Consider the following 18151-nt stretch of genomic DNA (forward strand, 5'->3'; position numbering starts at 1 on the left):
TTTCATTTGGAACTTGTTTTTCTACTCATACTCATGGCATGAACCGTGCAGGCGAGGTAAAATGAATAACGTAAAAACGGTCTTTCTTTCTCCTTTTCCTTGGCATTTCCCTTTTTGCATAATTTTAACCATCGCCCTGCGATTAAATCAATCAATATAAATACATTCCAACCTCTGTTTATGACCGTACTTATATGGTCTTAGATTTCGCTTGGTAAAATGGCTCTACTCTCTTTAGAGACGAAGCATTTCTTGAGTGCTACCGTGACGACTCTTTACCCCTTGACCATGAACCTTCTAGTGGCTATACCTCTGTCGTCCATTGTGGTTATTATAAACTCACGGCAGTCTTTGAACAGACTCTCACTTCCCGGCTCACTGCACATGACTTGAACATGATAAGCTATGATAACTTTTAAAACGCGTCTAATAAGTTCTCCCAGCGCGCCGCCTAATATTTACGCTTAACAGTCAAACAGAAAGCGAATGTCAAAATGGCTGATCGATTTTGCAGAATTGAGTCTAAAGTTAGTTTTTACGAACGTTTCTTACATGTAAATGTCTTTCTTAATACTTTTCGAAACTTTTTATTTCTTATGGCGTAGACAATTGGGTCTGCCACTGTCTCTAGAACAAGCGCATTCACTCGTATCAATCCTGCCAGATGAGAGGTAGGCTCTTCAGTTATGGCGTTGATAACAACTGAGACAACAGTCGGACTCCAGCAAATCCCAAAAATGACCACCAGAAGAAATAAAGTTATAGCAATCTGAATTTCCTCGCCTCTCGACTCCCGAGGGGCGGTGCTGAAACTACTTCGGTGACCGTCTGACGTTGTTCGGTTTAGTGGGCGAACTCTTTGTTTATGAGATCTTATGGTGCAGAACACTCGAACGTAGCACGTTATTATAATGATAGCAGCAATGATTATACTCACTCCACCGATAGTTATCTGAATAACGCTCTCGGATACCTGCAAGGCACACATGTAATCCCCGGGGTTATTGAACCCGTACTTTCCATACCCGATCAACGGAAATATGTTTCCTAGTGCGGAGACAAGCCAGGTGCTTGTTATAAGGAACGCAGTGCTTCTTTGAGTAAATATAAACGGGTATTTAACAGGATGTACGACCCTGATATAGCGGTTAATGCTTATAAGCACCATTGTTGCTATAATCTCCATGGTCAGTGTATACGCCATGTAAGCCTGGCACTTGCAAACCGAAGCACTGAATTTCCACTCTCCTTTGCTTAAAGCAAGCACAAATACCATGTATGGAACAAGCAGCACGACCAGATGACATACGCACAAGTTCAAGACCAACATATAAGGCACTTTGCGGAGAGATTTCTCTCTGTAGGCGCCCAGGAGTACAAGCAGATTGCCGCACACACCAAGTAGAATCACACACGTGCTCAACGAAAGAAGCACAACCTGGGAAACGTCCATATTGATTTTGTGGTAGCAAAGCTTTCAAGTTTTCCTTACAACTCAGACCTTTAACTCAAGGATGGTGACGACCATGACCAAAGTCCAACGTTCTCCTCGACAGTGAAAACATTTTCGGTGATGTTAACAAAAATAAAGATTGCCGCAGCTAACACAAAATACATTATCTCCATCGGCTTCGCTACGTCACAGTTAATTTCTTTTTTTCTCCAACGGCGCGAAACAAAAACAACTTTAACAAGATATGATAATTTTTCATAGATCTCTTTCATCAAGTGAAATTAGTTAGCCCGGCGACATTTTGTGCCACTTACAATCTTGAGGAGAAATCAGGTTAATTGATTATCAAAATCTCAATTTCCTATAATTCGGACAGGTGTTTGGATCATGAGGGTTTAGTCACGAAAATGTTAATTATGCAGCTCAACAATAGAGTGTAATAAATAAATAAATCATGCTGAGCTGATCAACCGACAGGAAAACAATTAAATCGAGAGCATGCACTGAGCTGGACCGTGATTAAAATCTGATGAGTAAACTGACACGACTCGTTTGCAAGCATTATGTAATCAAATTCTGTCAAACTTTCCCGGTGAAAGTTTCAAAGGTGCCAATGGTGTTGTCTAGCCTGTAGAAGAGCCTTTCCTTTATTTACTGCGGTTTGGTATACATCCGCCAGGCAGTTTCGGATCAGGTTGGTTTCTCCCACTCAGTCCACGGTCAGGCAACAAACAGGGTGGTAGGGGGCAATCACGAGTCTATTTTTCTTCAAACACGAATCACGTATCTTTTTTAGACCATTCCACGTCTCGTGCATTAAACCAGTGGCTCCCGTGCCGGCCAAAACCGGCCGCGACGATCGTTGTTCTAATTGTGACGTCATCATCTTTGATCGAAAAATGCATCACTTGTACTCAATCTCTACAGGAGGAAACGGTCTTTCCAACGATGCCCAAAATAGAGCGATTGGGTCAATTGTTCTTGACATACCCACAAAATTGCTTAGACATTTACGTGAAAAACTCATAGGAGACTTTGTCTCAACCACCCTTGGCTCTTTAGTGGCGAGGATTTTCTGTTTAGATGGTGCTTTCTCGGAAATTCTTGATTTGCAAGCAAGCCCAGTAGAAGACCAACAACTGCAGAAAAAAGATAAGAAAAAAAGAAAAAGGAAGAGCGAGAAAAAAAGGAGAAAAACGAAAACCTCAAGTGGTAGGGAACTCGGTCTAACCCAGAAACTTTTTGTCTTTTAGTCTATTAGCGCATGTCCGAGCAAAATGTAGGCTTTTATAGATTGTGCTCCTAAAAGTGGCATATTATGCTACTAGCAGTGCTCAAAATTTTGCCAAATTATGCAAAAATTATGCCAGAATTCCCAAATTATGCTTCTGATTTCCGAAATTATGCTCACAAAATGACGTAGATTCTATACATAGAGGTGCGCAATAACGACACCAAATTATGATGTTTTTTAAATAAACTGTTGTTGTAAATTTATTTGTGTTTATGGCAGTTTACGTAGGTACTTCATCTATCCCTTATTATAGTGTATTTAGATTAAGCCCTTTATTAATTTCGTATCTATATATTCCCTATTGTTCTAATAAGTTCCCCTGTATTCTTGTGTATCCCTTGGATTGTTCTATTATCCCCTGGTTTCCCTTGCATTCCCCTGTATTCCCCTGTTTTCTCCTGTATTCTCCTGTATTCTCATGTATTCTCCTGTATTCCCCTGTATCCCCTGCATTCTCATGTATTTTACTGTATTCCCCTGTTTTCGCCTGTATTCTACTGTATACCCCTGTATTCTCCTGTATTCCCATGTTTTCTCCTGTATTCCCGTGTTTTCTCCTGTATTCCCCTGTATTCTCGTGTTTTCTCATGTATTCTCCTGTATTCCCCTGTATTCTCGTGTTTTCTCCTGTATTCTCATGTATTCTCATGTATTCTCCTGTATTCTACTGTATTCCCCTGTATTCCCCTGCATTCTCATGTATTCTACTGTATTCCCCTGTTTTCGCCTGTATTCTACTGTATTCTCCTGTATTCCCATGTTTTCTCCTGTATTCCCGTGTTTTCTCCTGTATTCTCCTGTATTCTCATGTATTCCCCTGTATTCTCATGTATTCCCCTGTTTTCTCCTGTATTCTCCTGTATTCTCTTGTATTCCCCTGTATTCTCCTGTATTCCCGTGTTTTCTCCTGTATTCTCGTGTTTTCTCGTGTTGTCTCGTGTTTCCTCCTGTATTCCAATGTATTCCCATGTTTTCTCCTGTATTCTCTTGTATTCTCCTGTTTTCTCCTGTATTCCCATGTTTTCTCCTGTTTATTCCCCTGTATTCTCCTGTTTTCTCGTGTTTTCTCCTGTATTCTCCTGTTTTCTCCTGTATTCCCGGGTTATCTCCTGTTTTCCCCTGTATCCTCCTGTTTTCCCCTGTATCCTCCTGTATTCTCCTGTATTCTCCTGTATTCCCCTGTATTCCCATGTATTCTCCTGTTTTCTCCTGTATTCTCTTGTATTCCCCTGTATTCTCCTGTATTCCCGTGTTTTCTCCTGTTTTCCCCTGTATTCTCGTGTTTTCTTGTATTTTCTCCTGTATTCCAATGTATTCTCCTGTGTTCTCCTGTTTTCTCTTGTATTCTCATGTATTCTCATGTATTCTCCTGTATTCTATTGTATTCCCCTGTATTTCCCTGCAGTCTCATGTATTCTCCTATATTCCCCTGTTTTCGCCTGTATTCTCAGGTATTCCCCTGTTTTCTCCTGTTTTCTCCTGTTTTCTCCTGTATTCTCCTGTATTCCTGTATTGCTGTCTCTTAGGTCTTAGTTTGGATCTCAAACAGTTACAGTCAGCCATCAGTATTGCATAAATTGAGTATCCCTACTGCGCGAACATTAACACATTAGCGGCTTAAAGCTTTTTCTATACGAGCTGCATGGCCCTTTGCCCAAAGAACGTCTGCGTAGGAGGCTAGCCCGTTAGGGAAATAAATCGTCGATTTATCGTTAACGAACATAGTTACCTTTATTTCTAGTTGAGTCATTTAGGTATACAAGTTGTCCTCTGTTAAGCAGTTTTCCGAGGGTGTTTTAGCTTAAAAATTTGAATGATCTGACATCCCACTGAAAATAATTAACAAATTATTATTATTATTATTATTATTATTATTATTATTATTAAGTTATTTTCTATTCCTTTTTTACAGCCTGACTGCAAGATTTTGCTAATTGTTCTTAATTTGATTTTTATTGTCTTTATTGCGAAAACTGAGGGAATCACCCTTGAAAAGGAAGAAGAAGATTTACTCGCCGATGTAATTAAGGAATTTCAGTCAAATCCCACTCACTGGATTTATAATTCACCATTTCATCCAGGCAATGCCAATGTTCTCATGTCAAATTTTTTTTTGTGGTGTCCCATGCAACACTATAAGATACAAGTGCTTTGTCCCATTCACAAGACTCCTTCGCAATTTCATTCCTGGACAACGCAACTGACCCACCAAAGTCGACGTAATCCACGACTAGTGTACGACCTGCAAGGAAACATAATTCTGGTCCAGTCCATTTACAGGTGCAACTACAATATTGCAGACCGCAGATCGCTTGGCCACGAGTACTTCTCTTCTTCAACATATATTTTAGACAGCATCCCAACTGCAATAAAGGAGAAGTTTCCTATCAAGCTATTTTATCGGTCTGCGTTTTCTCGAGATTTAATCGACTATGTTGTAACCCATATAGGACGAGGACAAAACTTTTTTAGAACTTGCAGCTGAGGACATTGCATCGATTAACTTTAAGACATTTGTGCACAACAGCGAAGAATTCGAAGGTACAGATTCAAAAACATTTTATGAAAAGGAATTGTATTCGTTCCTTAGCAATGACCAGCTTATGCACATGCTTCTATCTTTCTATCTTTCGGCCATTCATTATCACTAGTGTTTCCAATGATTTTGCGTTTTGCTTTTAGTGATGATGCGCTTGCGGGTTTGGTTTTTATTTTCATTTCTATTCTGCCACCAGTTAGCACATAAATTTTCATTTTAAATTTGAATTTTGGTTTACATTATGACTTTTTCGTGACGGGATCGAATGGTTAGCTCGTGTCCACGTTTTTTTTTTAACTCATTCTCGCGTCTGGTGCTGTTAAAAGTTGAACAGACCAAAACGATAGTACAACCGCGCTTTGACAATTTGGTGCAGTTTCAGGTACTTGTAATGGAGATCAAAGTTAGGATCCGGTCTGTGTTGGTCGCACATTCTGACAAAAGTTTATAGGTTATCAGCCCGGGGTTAACAGCTCGAGCGCGAATGTTGCACCTGGCGAGACATTGTTGTATAATAGATCTTTATCGACGAGAGATCTGACACGTGAATCGATAGATGTAACCCCGTGGTGTAACAACAAAAGAGATGGAGTTTACACCTTCATGAGGTCTCATAAATCAGAGCTATAAAAAAGCTTGCGATTGAGATACCATAAGACGTTTATTACACATTTGTAATAAATTTGTATTTGTAATTTGTAATTTCAAACATATCTTCTTGATCTAGCAAAAAAGCTGACATGGGTAAAAAATCTGTCGTCAGACATCACTCGCTGGGGAATCAACATCACTGTCACCGCCCTGTCATGAACGCCTTTGGCCCCTAGGTAATCGACTTCCATATAACGAAATTTTGCTTTCCATTTTGATTTTGACATAACCCCAAATTATATTTTGCTCTCCATTTTGATTTAGACGCCACAAAAAAGAAAAATTGCCAGAGCGCACACTGTTGGCGGGAAAATATCGGAAATTAACTATTAAACCGTAAGATCTGTAAGAGAACCCTGGAAAAGAAAATGCAAGCAATTTTTATTTTATGGGGTTCAATATCAACCGTTTGAATAGGTGACAACATCGCTTAGAGAAATCACGTACATAGTTTATTGTACGTTCTGCGCCTTTCTTAGGGTCAAAATTGAGTAATTTTTTTCCCTTGGGTGGGGCTGGGAGGAATGGGGAATCAAAAAAAGGTGTTGGCCCTCCCTTGAGTTTTTATAAAAATAAAAGTACTGACCCCCTCAGTCTCCCCCAACTTTTAGGTTACCTGAACAAAAGTGACCCTCCCTTCACTAATACACGGTACCGTAGAAGCAACAGGAGAAAACATGGGAATACAGGAGAATATATGGCAATACAGGGGAATACAGGAGAATACAAGAGAATACAAGAAAATACAGGGAAATACAGGAGAAAACATGGGAATACATGGAAATACAGGGGAATACAGGGAAATACAGGAGAATACAGGAGAATACAGGCGAAAACAGGGGAATACAGGGGAATACAGAAGAAAACATGGGAATACAGGTGAATACAGTACAGGAGAATACAGGGGGATACAGTAGAATACAGGTGAAAACATGGGAATACAGGTGAATACAGTAGAACACAGGCGAAAACAGGGGAATACAGGGGAATACAGGAGAAAACATGGGAATAGAGGGGAATACAGGAGAATACAGGGTAAAACAGGAAAATACAGGAGAAAACATGGGAATACAGGAGAATACAGGAAAAACATGGGAATACAGGAGAATACATGGGAAAACAGGGGAATACAGGGAAGAACATGAGAATACAAGAGAATACAGGGGAATACATTGGAATACAGAAGAAAACACCAGAAAACACGAGAATGCAGGGGAATACAGGAGAAAACACAGGAATACAGGAGAATACAGGGGAATACAGGAGAATACAGGGGAATACAGGGGAATACAGGGGAACACAGGAGAATACAGGTGAATACAGGGGAATACAGGGGAACACAGGAGAATACAGGAGAAAACAGGGGAATACAGGGGAATACAGGGGAATACAGAAAACACAGGAATACAGGGGAATACAGGGGAATACAGGAGAATACAGGTGAATACAGGGGAATACAGGGGAACACAGGAGAATACAGGAGAAAACAGGGGAATACAGGGGAATACAGGAGAATACAGGAGATAACCCGGGAATACAAGAGAAAACAGGAGAATACAGGAGAAAACATGGGAATACAGGAGAATACAGGAGAAAACAGGAGAATACAGGAGAAAACATGGGAATACAGGAGAATACAGGAGAAAACATGGGAATACATTGGAATACAGGAGAAAACACGAAAAAACACGAGAATACAGGGGAATACAGGAGAAAACACGGGAATACAGGAGAATACAGGGGAATACATGAGAATACATGAGAATACAGGGGAATAGAGGAGAATACAGGGGAATACAGGAGAATACAGGAGAAAACGGGAATACAGGAGAATACAGGGTAAAACAGGGGTTTACAGGAGAAAACATGGGAACACAGGGGAATACAGGAGAATACAGGAGAAAACATTGGAATACAGGAGAATACATGGGAATACAGGGGAATACAGGGGAATACAGGAGAATACAAGAGAATACAGGAGAAAACACGGGAATACGGGAGAAATAATGGGAATACATTGGAATACAGGAGAAAACAGGAGAATACACGAGAATGCAGGGGAATACAAGAGAAAACACGGGAATACAGGAGAATACAGGGGAATACAAGAGAATACAGGAGAATACAGGAGAAAACAGGAGAATACAGGAGAATTCATGAGAATACAGGGGAATACAGGAGAATACAGGGGAATACAGGAGAAAACAGGAGAATACAGGAGAATACATGAGAATACAGGGGAATACAGGGGAATACAGGAGAATACAGGAGAATACAGGGGAACATAGGAGAAAACAGGAGAATACAGGAGAATACATGGGAATACAGGGGAATACAGGAGAATACAGGGGAATAAAGGGGAATACAGGAGAAAACAGGAGAATACAGGAGAATACATGGGAATACAGGGGAATACAGGAGAATACAGGAGAATACAGGGGAATACAGGGGAATACAGGAGAATACAGGAGAAAACAGGGGAATACAGGGGAATACAGGAGAATACAGGAGAAAACCTGGGAATACAGGAGAATACAGGGTAAAACAGGGGAATACAGGAGAATACAGGAGAATACAGGGGAATACAGGAGAATACAGGAGAAAACAGGGGAATACAGGGGAATACAGGAGAATACAGGCCTGAGAAAACCTGGGAATACAGGAGAATACAGGAGAAAACATGAGAATACAGGAGAAAACATGGGAATACATGAGAATACAGGAGAATACAGGAGAAAACATGGGAATACATTGGAATACAGGAGAAAACGCGAGAAAACACGAGAATACAGGGGAATACAGGAGAAAACACGGGAATACAGGAGAATACAGGGGAATACATGAGAATACATGAGAATACAGGGGAATACAGGAGAATACAGGGGAATACAGGAGAATACAGGAGAATACATGGGAATACAGGGGAATACATGAGAATACAGGGGAATACATGAGAATACATGAGAAAACAGGGGAATACATGAAAATAAAGGGGAATTCATGAGAATACAGGGGAATACATGAGAATACAGGGGAATATATGAGAATACAGGGGAATACATGAGAATACAGGGGAATACATGAGAATACAGGGGAATAACCATCTGAATACACTATAATCTGAATACACTATAATAAGGGATACATGAAGTACATACCGCAGTTTATCACGGCCGTCAGCTGTCCAAATTAGCTGCTCGCATCTCTAAACCGTTTGTAAAATGCCTCCAACGACTTAACAATCACAATTGTATAGCTAAAACACGCTTTGCAAGAACAAACTACCTAAATTTCATTTATTTCTGTAGAAAGTACACCATATTTACTACATTTTATGAATTTATGCTCCAAAAAGTGCTAAAAATTGCTAATTATGCCGTGGCAGTGCTCGTTTCACAAATTATGCTTTTTAGCTCCAATTATGCCAAAAATTATGCTAGCACAATCTATAAAAGCCTAGGAAAATGTCATAAAATGTGATACTAGTGGAAAGAAAGGCATGCCTTCATGTTGTAAGTGGTGTTTTGAGTAGGTTGGAGCTTAATTAATTAGCTCAAAACTAACCCCAAAATAACAACAATATCCAAAAAATAAGCTTTTTTAAAAAAATTTCCGCGAGTCAATGGGTTAAATATACATTATTGAAGAAAGCGATCCATAACCAGTTTGTTAATTTGCGGCTAGTTACCTTTTAAAAGCCTAATAGCAAGACTTGATCTCACAGGCGAGCGCACAATGCGAGACAAGTCCTTAAACGCATAAAGCGCGCTTGCGTCGCAGACGGACTCAACGTTAACCTTCCAAACGTTAACCCCGGTTTAAAACCCATTTTCGTTCCCAGAGCTCGGGGAACGAGAATGGTGAAAACCCTCCCCGTCTGCGTCGCATGCGCTGGCTATCATTTTAATGCTTCACCTATACTCCTCTCTGAATAGTCCGTTGAACCATCATGGCTCTCACCAGTTTCTAAGTTGGTAAGTTTGTTAGGGTCACGTAACTTATTTGATAGGGAGGTAAGGAAACCGGGATAAGCTCCGGCAGTGTGGGCCGCTTGGCTCGTGGCTTCTCCTCTTAAATATTCTGGAATTTACATATTGTACATAGCGGGGGTTTCCGAAGCCCCCCCCCCCCCCCCCTCCCGGTCAGAGAAGGTCCAAAAAAGCCCGGTCTGAATAGGGTTAAGACAACTGTCAGGGTTATGAATGAAAGCAGTAAGTTTATGACATTATAGAACGAAAACAAGTTTAGCACCAAACGAGGCTCGAAAATGCGTCCCACATGGAAGGGAAAGGGTTGAACCGGCCCTGTGCAACCTGCAATGTTTTTCGTTTCAGTTGTCGGCGTTGCTTTGCAACTTGCACGGAAAACTGCGTCGTGTAACATGGCCTTAACTACGGTGGACCACCGTACCTAACACAAACGGCAAGGAACTATTTCTTGGAAAAGAAAATTAACGCGAATCAGTGCGGTGATTCAAAGAAAACACCTTCTGTGTAATAACGGTAACGACACGAACAAAACAATTGAATCGCTTGATATGTAAGGACCTCTGTAAAGTACAAAGATACGCCCTCCGAGAACGAGTACTAACGTTACTTCTTTTCCAAGCCTAAGAAGATCTAAGAAAGTCTATATTAGTTTTCTGAATTTCTTTTACATCAGGGACGTAGTAAATTATGTTATTTATTGAAATTCGTCGTGCGTAGTGTTTTTCGGGCAAAAACGTGATCTCAGTGCAACACGTGCCAGGTCACGTGACAGCGTGTTTTGTGGCTTGAACTTGTCAAACCAGTTTTAGAAAGGCTAAGACATTATTTATGACCATTTATTGTTTACCAGTTTAAACACAGATGTAGTAGGGGAACTGATTTCATAGAAAGCAGTCGAAAGGTTTACGCTGTAACTGAACGCTAAAAATCACTAAGAAATTATATAAGTCAGAGTTTACTAAAGTTTGCATATTAAAGAATGCTTGAAGTTAAGCTACCAGTTTTCCGATCGAACAATGTATTAATTGAAATATTTATGCATTAACTTGTTATTTGTGTATTTGCCCATCTATTATTATTTTTATTACAACAAAAAGCGGTTTAATACATGAAAACTCAGACGGAAAATAATAGCGGGTATAAAGACTGCTGTCCAATCACAAATGACGATTTATTCAACCAAAGTCAGTAACCAATCAACGTGTTTGAAAGAACCATGTAGGATTTCACGTGTCCAGTCGTCTGTCCAGTCAAGTTTATATGTAACAACAAAAACGTGTATGGACTGCAGTGGAAGCGTGTTATGCAATGGTTGTTATTTTATCGTGGATTTTGAAGCGTAAAGGAAAACTATAGCCTAGATGTTATACTGCGGGTATCGATGTGGATACGGCTAACTGTTTGAGTTAAAATGTTACAGTTTAATTTCAGTTTGGGATAAAAAATGAATGCGGCCGTGAACTCACTTCACTGGTTCAGGAAGGGCCTCAGGTTGCACGACAATCCGTCGCTTCGTCAGGCAATAGAAGGAAGTTCTACGTTCAGAGCAGTGTTTTTCCTCGATGTGGACTCCTTGAACGAGATAAATATATCGAGGAATAAATGGCGATTTCTTTTGGATTGCTTACTTGATCTGGATTGTAGTCTTCGCAAGTTGAACTCGCGGCTGTTTATCGTCCGGGGGCAGCCGATTGATGTCTTTCCGAAACTCATTAAGCAGTGGAATATAACAAGAGTAACGTTTGAATGCGATGGCGAGCCATTCCCTCAAAGGCGAGACGATTCGGTGAAACGTTTACTTGAATCGCAAGGAGTCGAAGTTCTAGTGTCAACATCGCACACACTCTACAATATTGACGAGTAAGAGCTTCAATGTTTTTCATGACCTCTCACTCAAGTTATTTTTTCATCATAATAGCTCAGTTTTATGTGTCTTTAGCAAGATAAGAGCGGCAGTGGGTATTTTTAGGTTGCTTGTTTCCCGGGGCTTGTGAGTACATGTTGCATAACGGACATAACGTAGCATAGACATAGACATAGACATAGTTTATTTAACCACGAAGAGCTCAGGAGCCGTAGCTCGTTAAAACGCTCTCGTGAAATAAAAAAGATCTAAAAATTACAAATAAAAGACGGTTAAAAGGTAGCTGCATCTTGCTCGGCTCGTTCGTTTCGGAGCGAACCGTGTACGTATAAAGCTTGTTGGCAGTGGGATAATAAATAGTAACGTTGTACAGGTTTGAAGTGCACTTGGAAAACGGAAGTAGCACACCTGATAAACGGTTTCTACTGACGAATATCTTTCCTTTCAAAATCGCAGAAGGCAACTTATTGTAGCAGGGCCCAGGATGGCTTAATAATAATAACCTTTATTTAATCACAATCTGTTTTAAAGCAAATACATGCTTGAGGGGTCGTGTGTGACTATCTACCTACCTAAGAGGCTTCCTGGAATGCTCTTTAAATAAACGACTCCTTTCTTTATTTCCAATTACAGGGTTGTTGAGTTAAATCATGGAAATGTTCCAGTTACGTTCAAACAATTTGAGTGCCTTGTAAGTAAGCTGAGGAGTCCAGACAGCTGTGTGCCTGACATTGACCAGGATTTGTTTGAAAATTGCAAGACTCCTGTTGCAGATGATCATGACAATATTTATGGAGTACCACAATATGGTGCACTTGATTTGGAGGAGGAGGAGCATGAACAAGGGGAGTGGGTTGGTGGAGAGAAAGAGGCTCTTAGAAGACTTGCACTTTTGGAGAAAGAGGTGTGCTAGTACTTAGAAGAAGGACTAAATGTAACCATGCACAGGAAAACGTGCTTTAACACTTTTCCGTTAAATGGGAAAAGGGGTTAAGCAGACCGTTAAAACGGAAAGTGCAATTGTTGACAAAATTATGTATGTATTATCGGAGAAGTATTAAAATATGTTTTCCTGTGCACAGTCACAAAGTGTTCTAGATAAACACAAGATTCTAAGTAGAAGGTAAATTCATGTTTTAATCAACATTCATGGCATTGCTATAGTGGTTGCTTGCACTCCCTAATGCCAAGATCCTAGTACCAGGTGAGAAAGTTAGTGAAGAGAAGAAAAGTAGGATTGGTCTGGGGGACAGAGCAAAAAGGAGAACATCTAACCTGTGATTGGTCAGTTTTTAAGTCAGTGGCAAAGGCTAAGGAGGACACATTGTTGCAAGTACAAAAAATTTCCCTGTTTGCCCCCATGTGCAACATTTTGTTGGGTACACTAAGTTTGTGGGAAGACACAAACTTTTTCTGATTTTTTTTTCAGAAACATTTTGTGTCTGCAACAAATGTTTCCAGTTTTGTGCAGCATGGAAGTAAAACAGTTGTTTCCTGCTTGTTTGCTCACCCAAGAAACATCATGAGCAACAATATGTCTGCAGTGTGCCCCCATTTGACACACCCTTTACATTACATCAACACCAGACTGAAGTCTTTTGTCGAAATTGTTGTTTATTTGTTTTTTATTACAGGTTGCAGAACCTATTACAGACAGTGCACAACAAGAGAAAAATTCGCCATTTCCCAAGTCTTCAAAGTTAAGTCCTTATCTGAGATTTGGCTGTCTTTCAGTGAAATACCTCTTTCACAGAATGAACCAGGTTTACAAGGAGGTTAGTATCGTTGTAAATTGTTTATGCAATCTTCCATATGGTTTAATATGTTAATGATAAGATTTGAACTTGGCAAGTTGTTTTTGCTATAATTAGGGCTTTCAATAATAGTTTAAGTTGGTGGCTGCCTTTATCCCGCACTCAATTGCTATTACGGACAAAATCCAGATCCCCAGCGAAAGAGGTTTGACTGAAAATGACTCCCGCTATTACAGACTCTCGCTATATAACAGACACTAAACAATTCCCCGAGCGTGTCCGCTGTAATGAGAGTTGACTGTAAGCTTTTAGTTTTTACCATGAGTAAATAAAAGTTGTTGATTGTTTGGAGCTTGATAAGTGCCTGGGCTTTTTGCAAGCCTTGTGTAATAGCACATACATTTCAAACTTTGATTTTATTGTAGGTTCATGGCAAACCCGCTCCTCTGTCAGTTCACCTGCCGCTCCTGTGGCGAGAGTTCTTCTTTGTTGTGGCGAGCAGACATCGCAACTTTGACAAAATGAGAAACAACTCCCTTTGTTTACAATTCCCATGGGAAGAGCATGCTGATTACTTGGAGCACTTTAAACAGGTGACACATTTGGTTAACAACTTATTCTAGTAGATGAGCAGCTCAGTTAGCAGGGTGCAAAGAAAATTGATTTTCCAGCTTACCAAGTTAGAACCAGTGTGTGCTAGCAAGCTAGCCTAAAGGCATTACCAAGTGTCCTTCATGTGCCAACTGAAAAGTCCAAAAAATGTTACTTACTCATCGGGCGAGTGATGGATAACTAGCCTGGCAGGAAAATCCACTAGACTTTCTTTGCACACTTAGTTAGTCAAGCATGGTCAGGCTAAACATAAAATGGCACAAACTACATTGTACACCAGGCTTTCAATGGGAAAAGCACAAGGGAAAATATTGAATTGAACTTCCAGGTTATCCCATTGACGCCTAGCTATACAGGCCATAACTAGCCCTGACGAGTATTGGCCAAGGTCTACGGGAGGAAAGGATCTTTCCAGGAAAATTTCTGCCAACCACCCACAGAATTCTTGAATGGAGAGCAAGCCTGTTATTTGATTGATGTCACAAACATACTTCACTCACTCACACTCACACATAGCCCATCATGCCCACTAAGAAGCAGGGTTAAAAATAAAATTTTGTTTTTAGCCTGAATTGGTCGGCTTTTTTTGTCAAGGCTCATTTTTTCCCCGGCTGTTAAAAGAGCCATGCATTTTCAAGGGACACAATCCATTTGCCTACATGACGTGCCCATAGGATGTACCCAGAGGTTTGCAATGTATTCTGGGGCGATTTCAAACACAGTCAGCCCTTTGGGCCCTTTGCAAGCTTTCCGAAGTGATGGAATGTTTTACCGCATTTCAAAAGAATGGATTGGAGCAATGTGACTTCTTTTCTTATTTTGAGTGTTTGAGAAGTAAATAAGATCTTCCAATATACTTTTCGGGAGGGACAAAATACCTGAGAAGGTGGGGCAGCCCGTTATTCATCTTAACACAGAAATGAAGTCGTACATGTAAAACCGTAAAACCAAAAGTTTGAGTCGCCAAAGATGAAATTTTGGTTGCATTAACGCAGTGAGTCGCACTCTCTAGCCCTGTAGCTGCTTTATTGTCTGATATGAAATGTTTACTTCAACATTCCAGCAACTTTGATTTCAGTTGGCCGATCAAGGCATAATTTGGTAGTAGCCTGCAAGTGTCGTCAAAGTGCCGGCTACCGCCGACAGCTGGCTGCTATTTTGAACCCTGAAGAAGTATTTTTAAGCTGTCAGTAATATTTGTTGCCATGTTCAGTCTGGACATTGGTGATACTGTCGATTTTAGTAATGCATTGTTTTATTTAGGGCAAGACTGGTTTTCCATGGATAGATGCTATTATGCGTCAGCTGGTTTCAGAAGGATGGATCCCCCATCTTGCACGGCAAGCTGTGGGGTGTTTCTTGACCAGAGGAGCTCTCTGGATTTGCTGGGAAGAAGGATTTAAAGTATGTTTGTGACAATTGTTTAATAAGTTATAATAAGCAATAATGGCCTCAATTCAAAGTGTGGGTCTGAAATTTTGGAAGCAACAGAAGGCCAGCAGTTTATCACAATATGCATGTGTGGTCTGATGGGTGGAAAGGGAGGGGAACCAGGGGGGAGGGGGGGGGGGCAAGTAAGAATCAGACACCAGCTCAGACCTAAGCCTACCCATTTCCCTACATGTACACTGCAAAGATGTATTGAGCCACCAAAGAAGCAACATTTTGCCATGCCAGGAATAAAAGCTGGTTAATCATGAGAGTTGCTAAGGAAAATGTTAAACTGGGGAAGAGTCTATGCAGAAAATATGGTGTGCTAATGATATGGCATCTGAATTAGAAGAAGGGAACATCGTAACCTGCTTTCAGTCACAGTTCTTGTAGTAATGTACATTGTAATATATCATAGTCACAACTCAGCGTTTCCAAAAATTATTCAAAAAAGGTCAAAATTTTAAAGGTTAAAATTCATGGTTCATAAATAAGACAGTGAAATTTATGTGTATGTGTATTTCAGATTTTTGAGAAGTTCATGTTGGATGCTGAGTGGAGCATAAATGCTGGCTGCTGGATGTGGTTGTCTTGCAGTGCATTTTTTGCTAAGCATCCTCAGTGGATGTGCCCAGTTGGCTTAGGAGAACATCTGGACCCACAAGGCAACTATGTGAGGTATGAACAAAGGGAAACTGGTGTGCAAGCTAGGGGTAAGGTGTTATTATTTAGCACCCTGTAAATTGATATGTATTCAGTAGCTAAACCTGTTTGCTTAAGTCTGAGTTGCTTCAATTCAGTCTTCCTTGTTGTGAGTAGCCCTAATTTAAGCAAAGGTTTTTTTCATTTCCCATCTTTAAGGAAATATGTTCCTGAGTTAAAGGATTTTCCATCAGAATATATATATGAACCTTGGAAGGCACCACTGGAAACACAGAGGACAGCTAACTGTATTGTGGGTGATGATTATCCACAACCTATCATCAATCACCAAGAGGCACGGCGTGATTGCATTCAAAAGCTGAGAGGAGTTTATCAGAATCTAGTGAGCAAGGGTATGTTTTGTATCTGTTTTATGTAAACATTTCCTAGTGCTACATGTATGTACAGTCAAACCTTTAGGGGAGTAGTAAGTGGCTGCTAAATAGGTGTTTGTCAGAAATTAGCAAAAGGCATGGTAGAAACATCACTTAACAGTGTTCCAAACTCAAGTTTTTCAAGTGGTCACCACTAGAAAAATTTTGGTCACCAAATGCGTTACGTTTTAAAAGAAGGACACTTTGTCACTTTACATGAAGTAACACTGCTGACCGTGATGAGCCAAATTAACATTCCAACACAGTAATTTTTATTTGCATTCAAGAGTTTTTTGGTTGATCTGTTCAAATTATCATGCAGAATTTAGTAAATAAAATTATGAAGATGCTATCCTATTGTATCTCATGTTCTGTTTGCAGTTTCTTCTAATGTAGGATTGGGGCACAATGCAATGCACTGGTTCAGAAAGGATTTGAGGCTTCATGACAATCCTTCCCTTTGTGAAGCACTTACAAACTGTAGAACATTTCATGCTGTATATATTATTGACCCAGTGAGTGCAAGAGCAGCCAGTGTTTCTGCTAACCGCTGGAAATTTCTCTTGGACTGCTTAAATGATCTTGACAAGAGTTTGCGTGAGTGTGGCTCAAGGCTTCATGTCATTCGTGGACAGCCAACATATGTGCTGCCTAAACTTTTCCAAGAATGGAATATTTCTAAGCTTACATTTGAATGTGAAATTGAGCCGTTTGGGCAACGGCGTGATGTGGCTGTGGCTGTTCTTGGAGAAGAACATGGGGTGGAAGTGATTTCCAAACCATCACATACTCTGTATGACCCTGAAAAAATAATAGACAGTAACGAGGGGGAGGCACCGCTGTTGATTAAAACTTTTGAAAATGTTGTGAGGCAAATGGGTCCACCAGAGAAGCCTGTTGATGCAGTCAACAAGGAAATGTTCACGGGATGCATTTGTCCTGTGTCCACTGATTACAACACAAAATTTAGTGTTCCGCACCTTGATGAACTTGGTTTCAAAGATGAGGATGTCACTACTGGTGAACTGTGGGTTGGTGGAGAACAAGAAGCCATCAAAAGATTGACTGAACTTGAGGAAAAGGTGAGGCACTAAAATTAAGAGTAATACATTAATATTTCAATGTTTTGTTTTTCAATGTTTTTGTTAAGTTTCTTTTATCATAATATCACTTCACACCTGGGCTTACTATGATAATTTATAATCCCAATGTTGGGGGGAGGGGGGAGACTGATAATCTTATCAGTTTGTGCAAAATGTGTTTGTGAAACAGCAGAGAATAGAAGCAAATAACTTCATGAAAACTCAGTCATGATCGAGGGTACATGTACATAGTGCAAATAAATCTCAACATACAAAGAAAGTTCTCTCCAGTAGCCTGGGGCTAGTGGATTTTCCTCTCGTGCTAGTAGATTTGATTTATCACTTGCCAAAAGTAACATTTTGGACTTTCCTGGTTTTTGCTAAACAAGATTGAAGAATAAAGTGG

At 40.2% G+C, this 18151-nt stretch overlaps 2 protein-coding genes across 2 annotated transcripts in view; one reads left to right on the plus strand and one right to left on the minus strand.

Annotated features, from left to right (window-relative positions):
* Nucleotides 1–535: 535 nt before the first annotated feature.
* Nucleotides 536–1453, minus strand: LOC144654149 (melatonin receptor type 1A-like). Its single transcript, XM_078514242.1, has one exon. The coding sequence runs from the start codon at nt 1451–1453 to the stop codon at nt 536–538; it is 918 nt and encodes a 305-aa protein (XP_078370368.1).
* A 9204-nt stretch (nt 1454–10657) lies between these two features.
* LOC144654529 (uncharacterized) overlaps nt 10658–18151 on the plus strand; it is a 42076-nt gene continuing 34582 nt past the window's right edge. The window contains exons 1-8 of the mRNA XM_078514681.1: nt 10658–11786; nt 12424–12694; nt 13425–13565; nt 13970–14137; nt 15420–15560; nt 16114–16265; nt 16449–16642; nt 17045–17745. Coding sequence (XP_078370807.1) covers nt 11371–11786; nt 12424–12694; nt 13425–13565; nt 13970–14137; nt 15420–15560; nt 16114–16265; nt 16449–16642; nt 17045–17745 — 2184 coding nt within the window. The 5' untranslated portion in view covers nt 10658–11370. The remainder of the gene's footprint in view (nt 11787–12423; nt 12695–13424; nt 13566–13969; nt 14138–15419; nt 15561–16113; nt 16266–16448; nt 16643–17044; nt 17746–18151) is intronic.

Source organism: Oculina patagonica, chromosome 5 (assembly GCF_052425735.1).
Source record: "Oculina patagonica isolate OP01 chromosome 5, crgOcupat, whole genome shotgun sequence".
In the NCBI taxonomy this organism is placed as follows: domain Eukaryota; kingdom Metazoa; phylum Cnidaria; class Anthozoa; order Scleractinia; family Oculinidae; genus Oculina; species Oculina patagonica.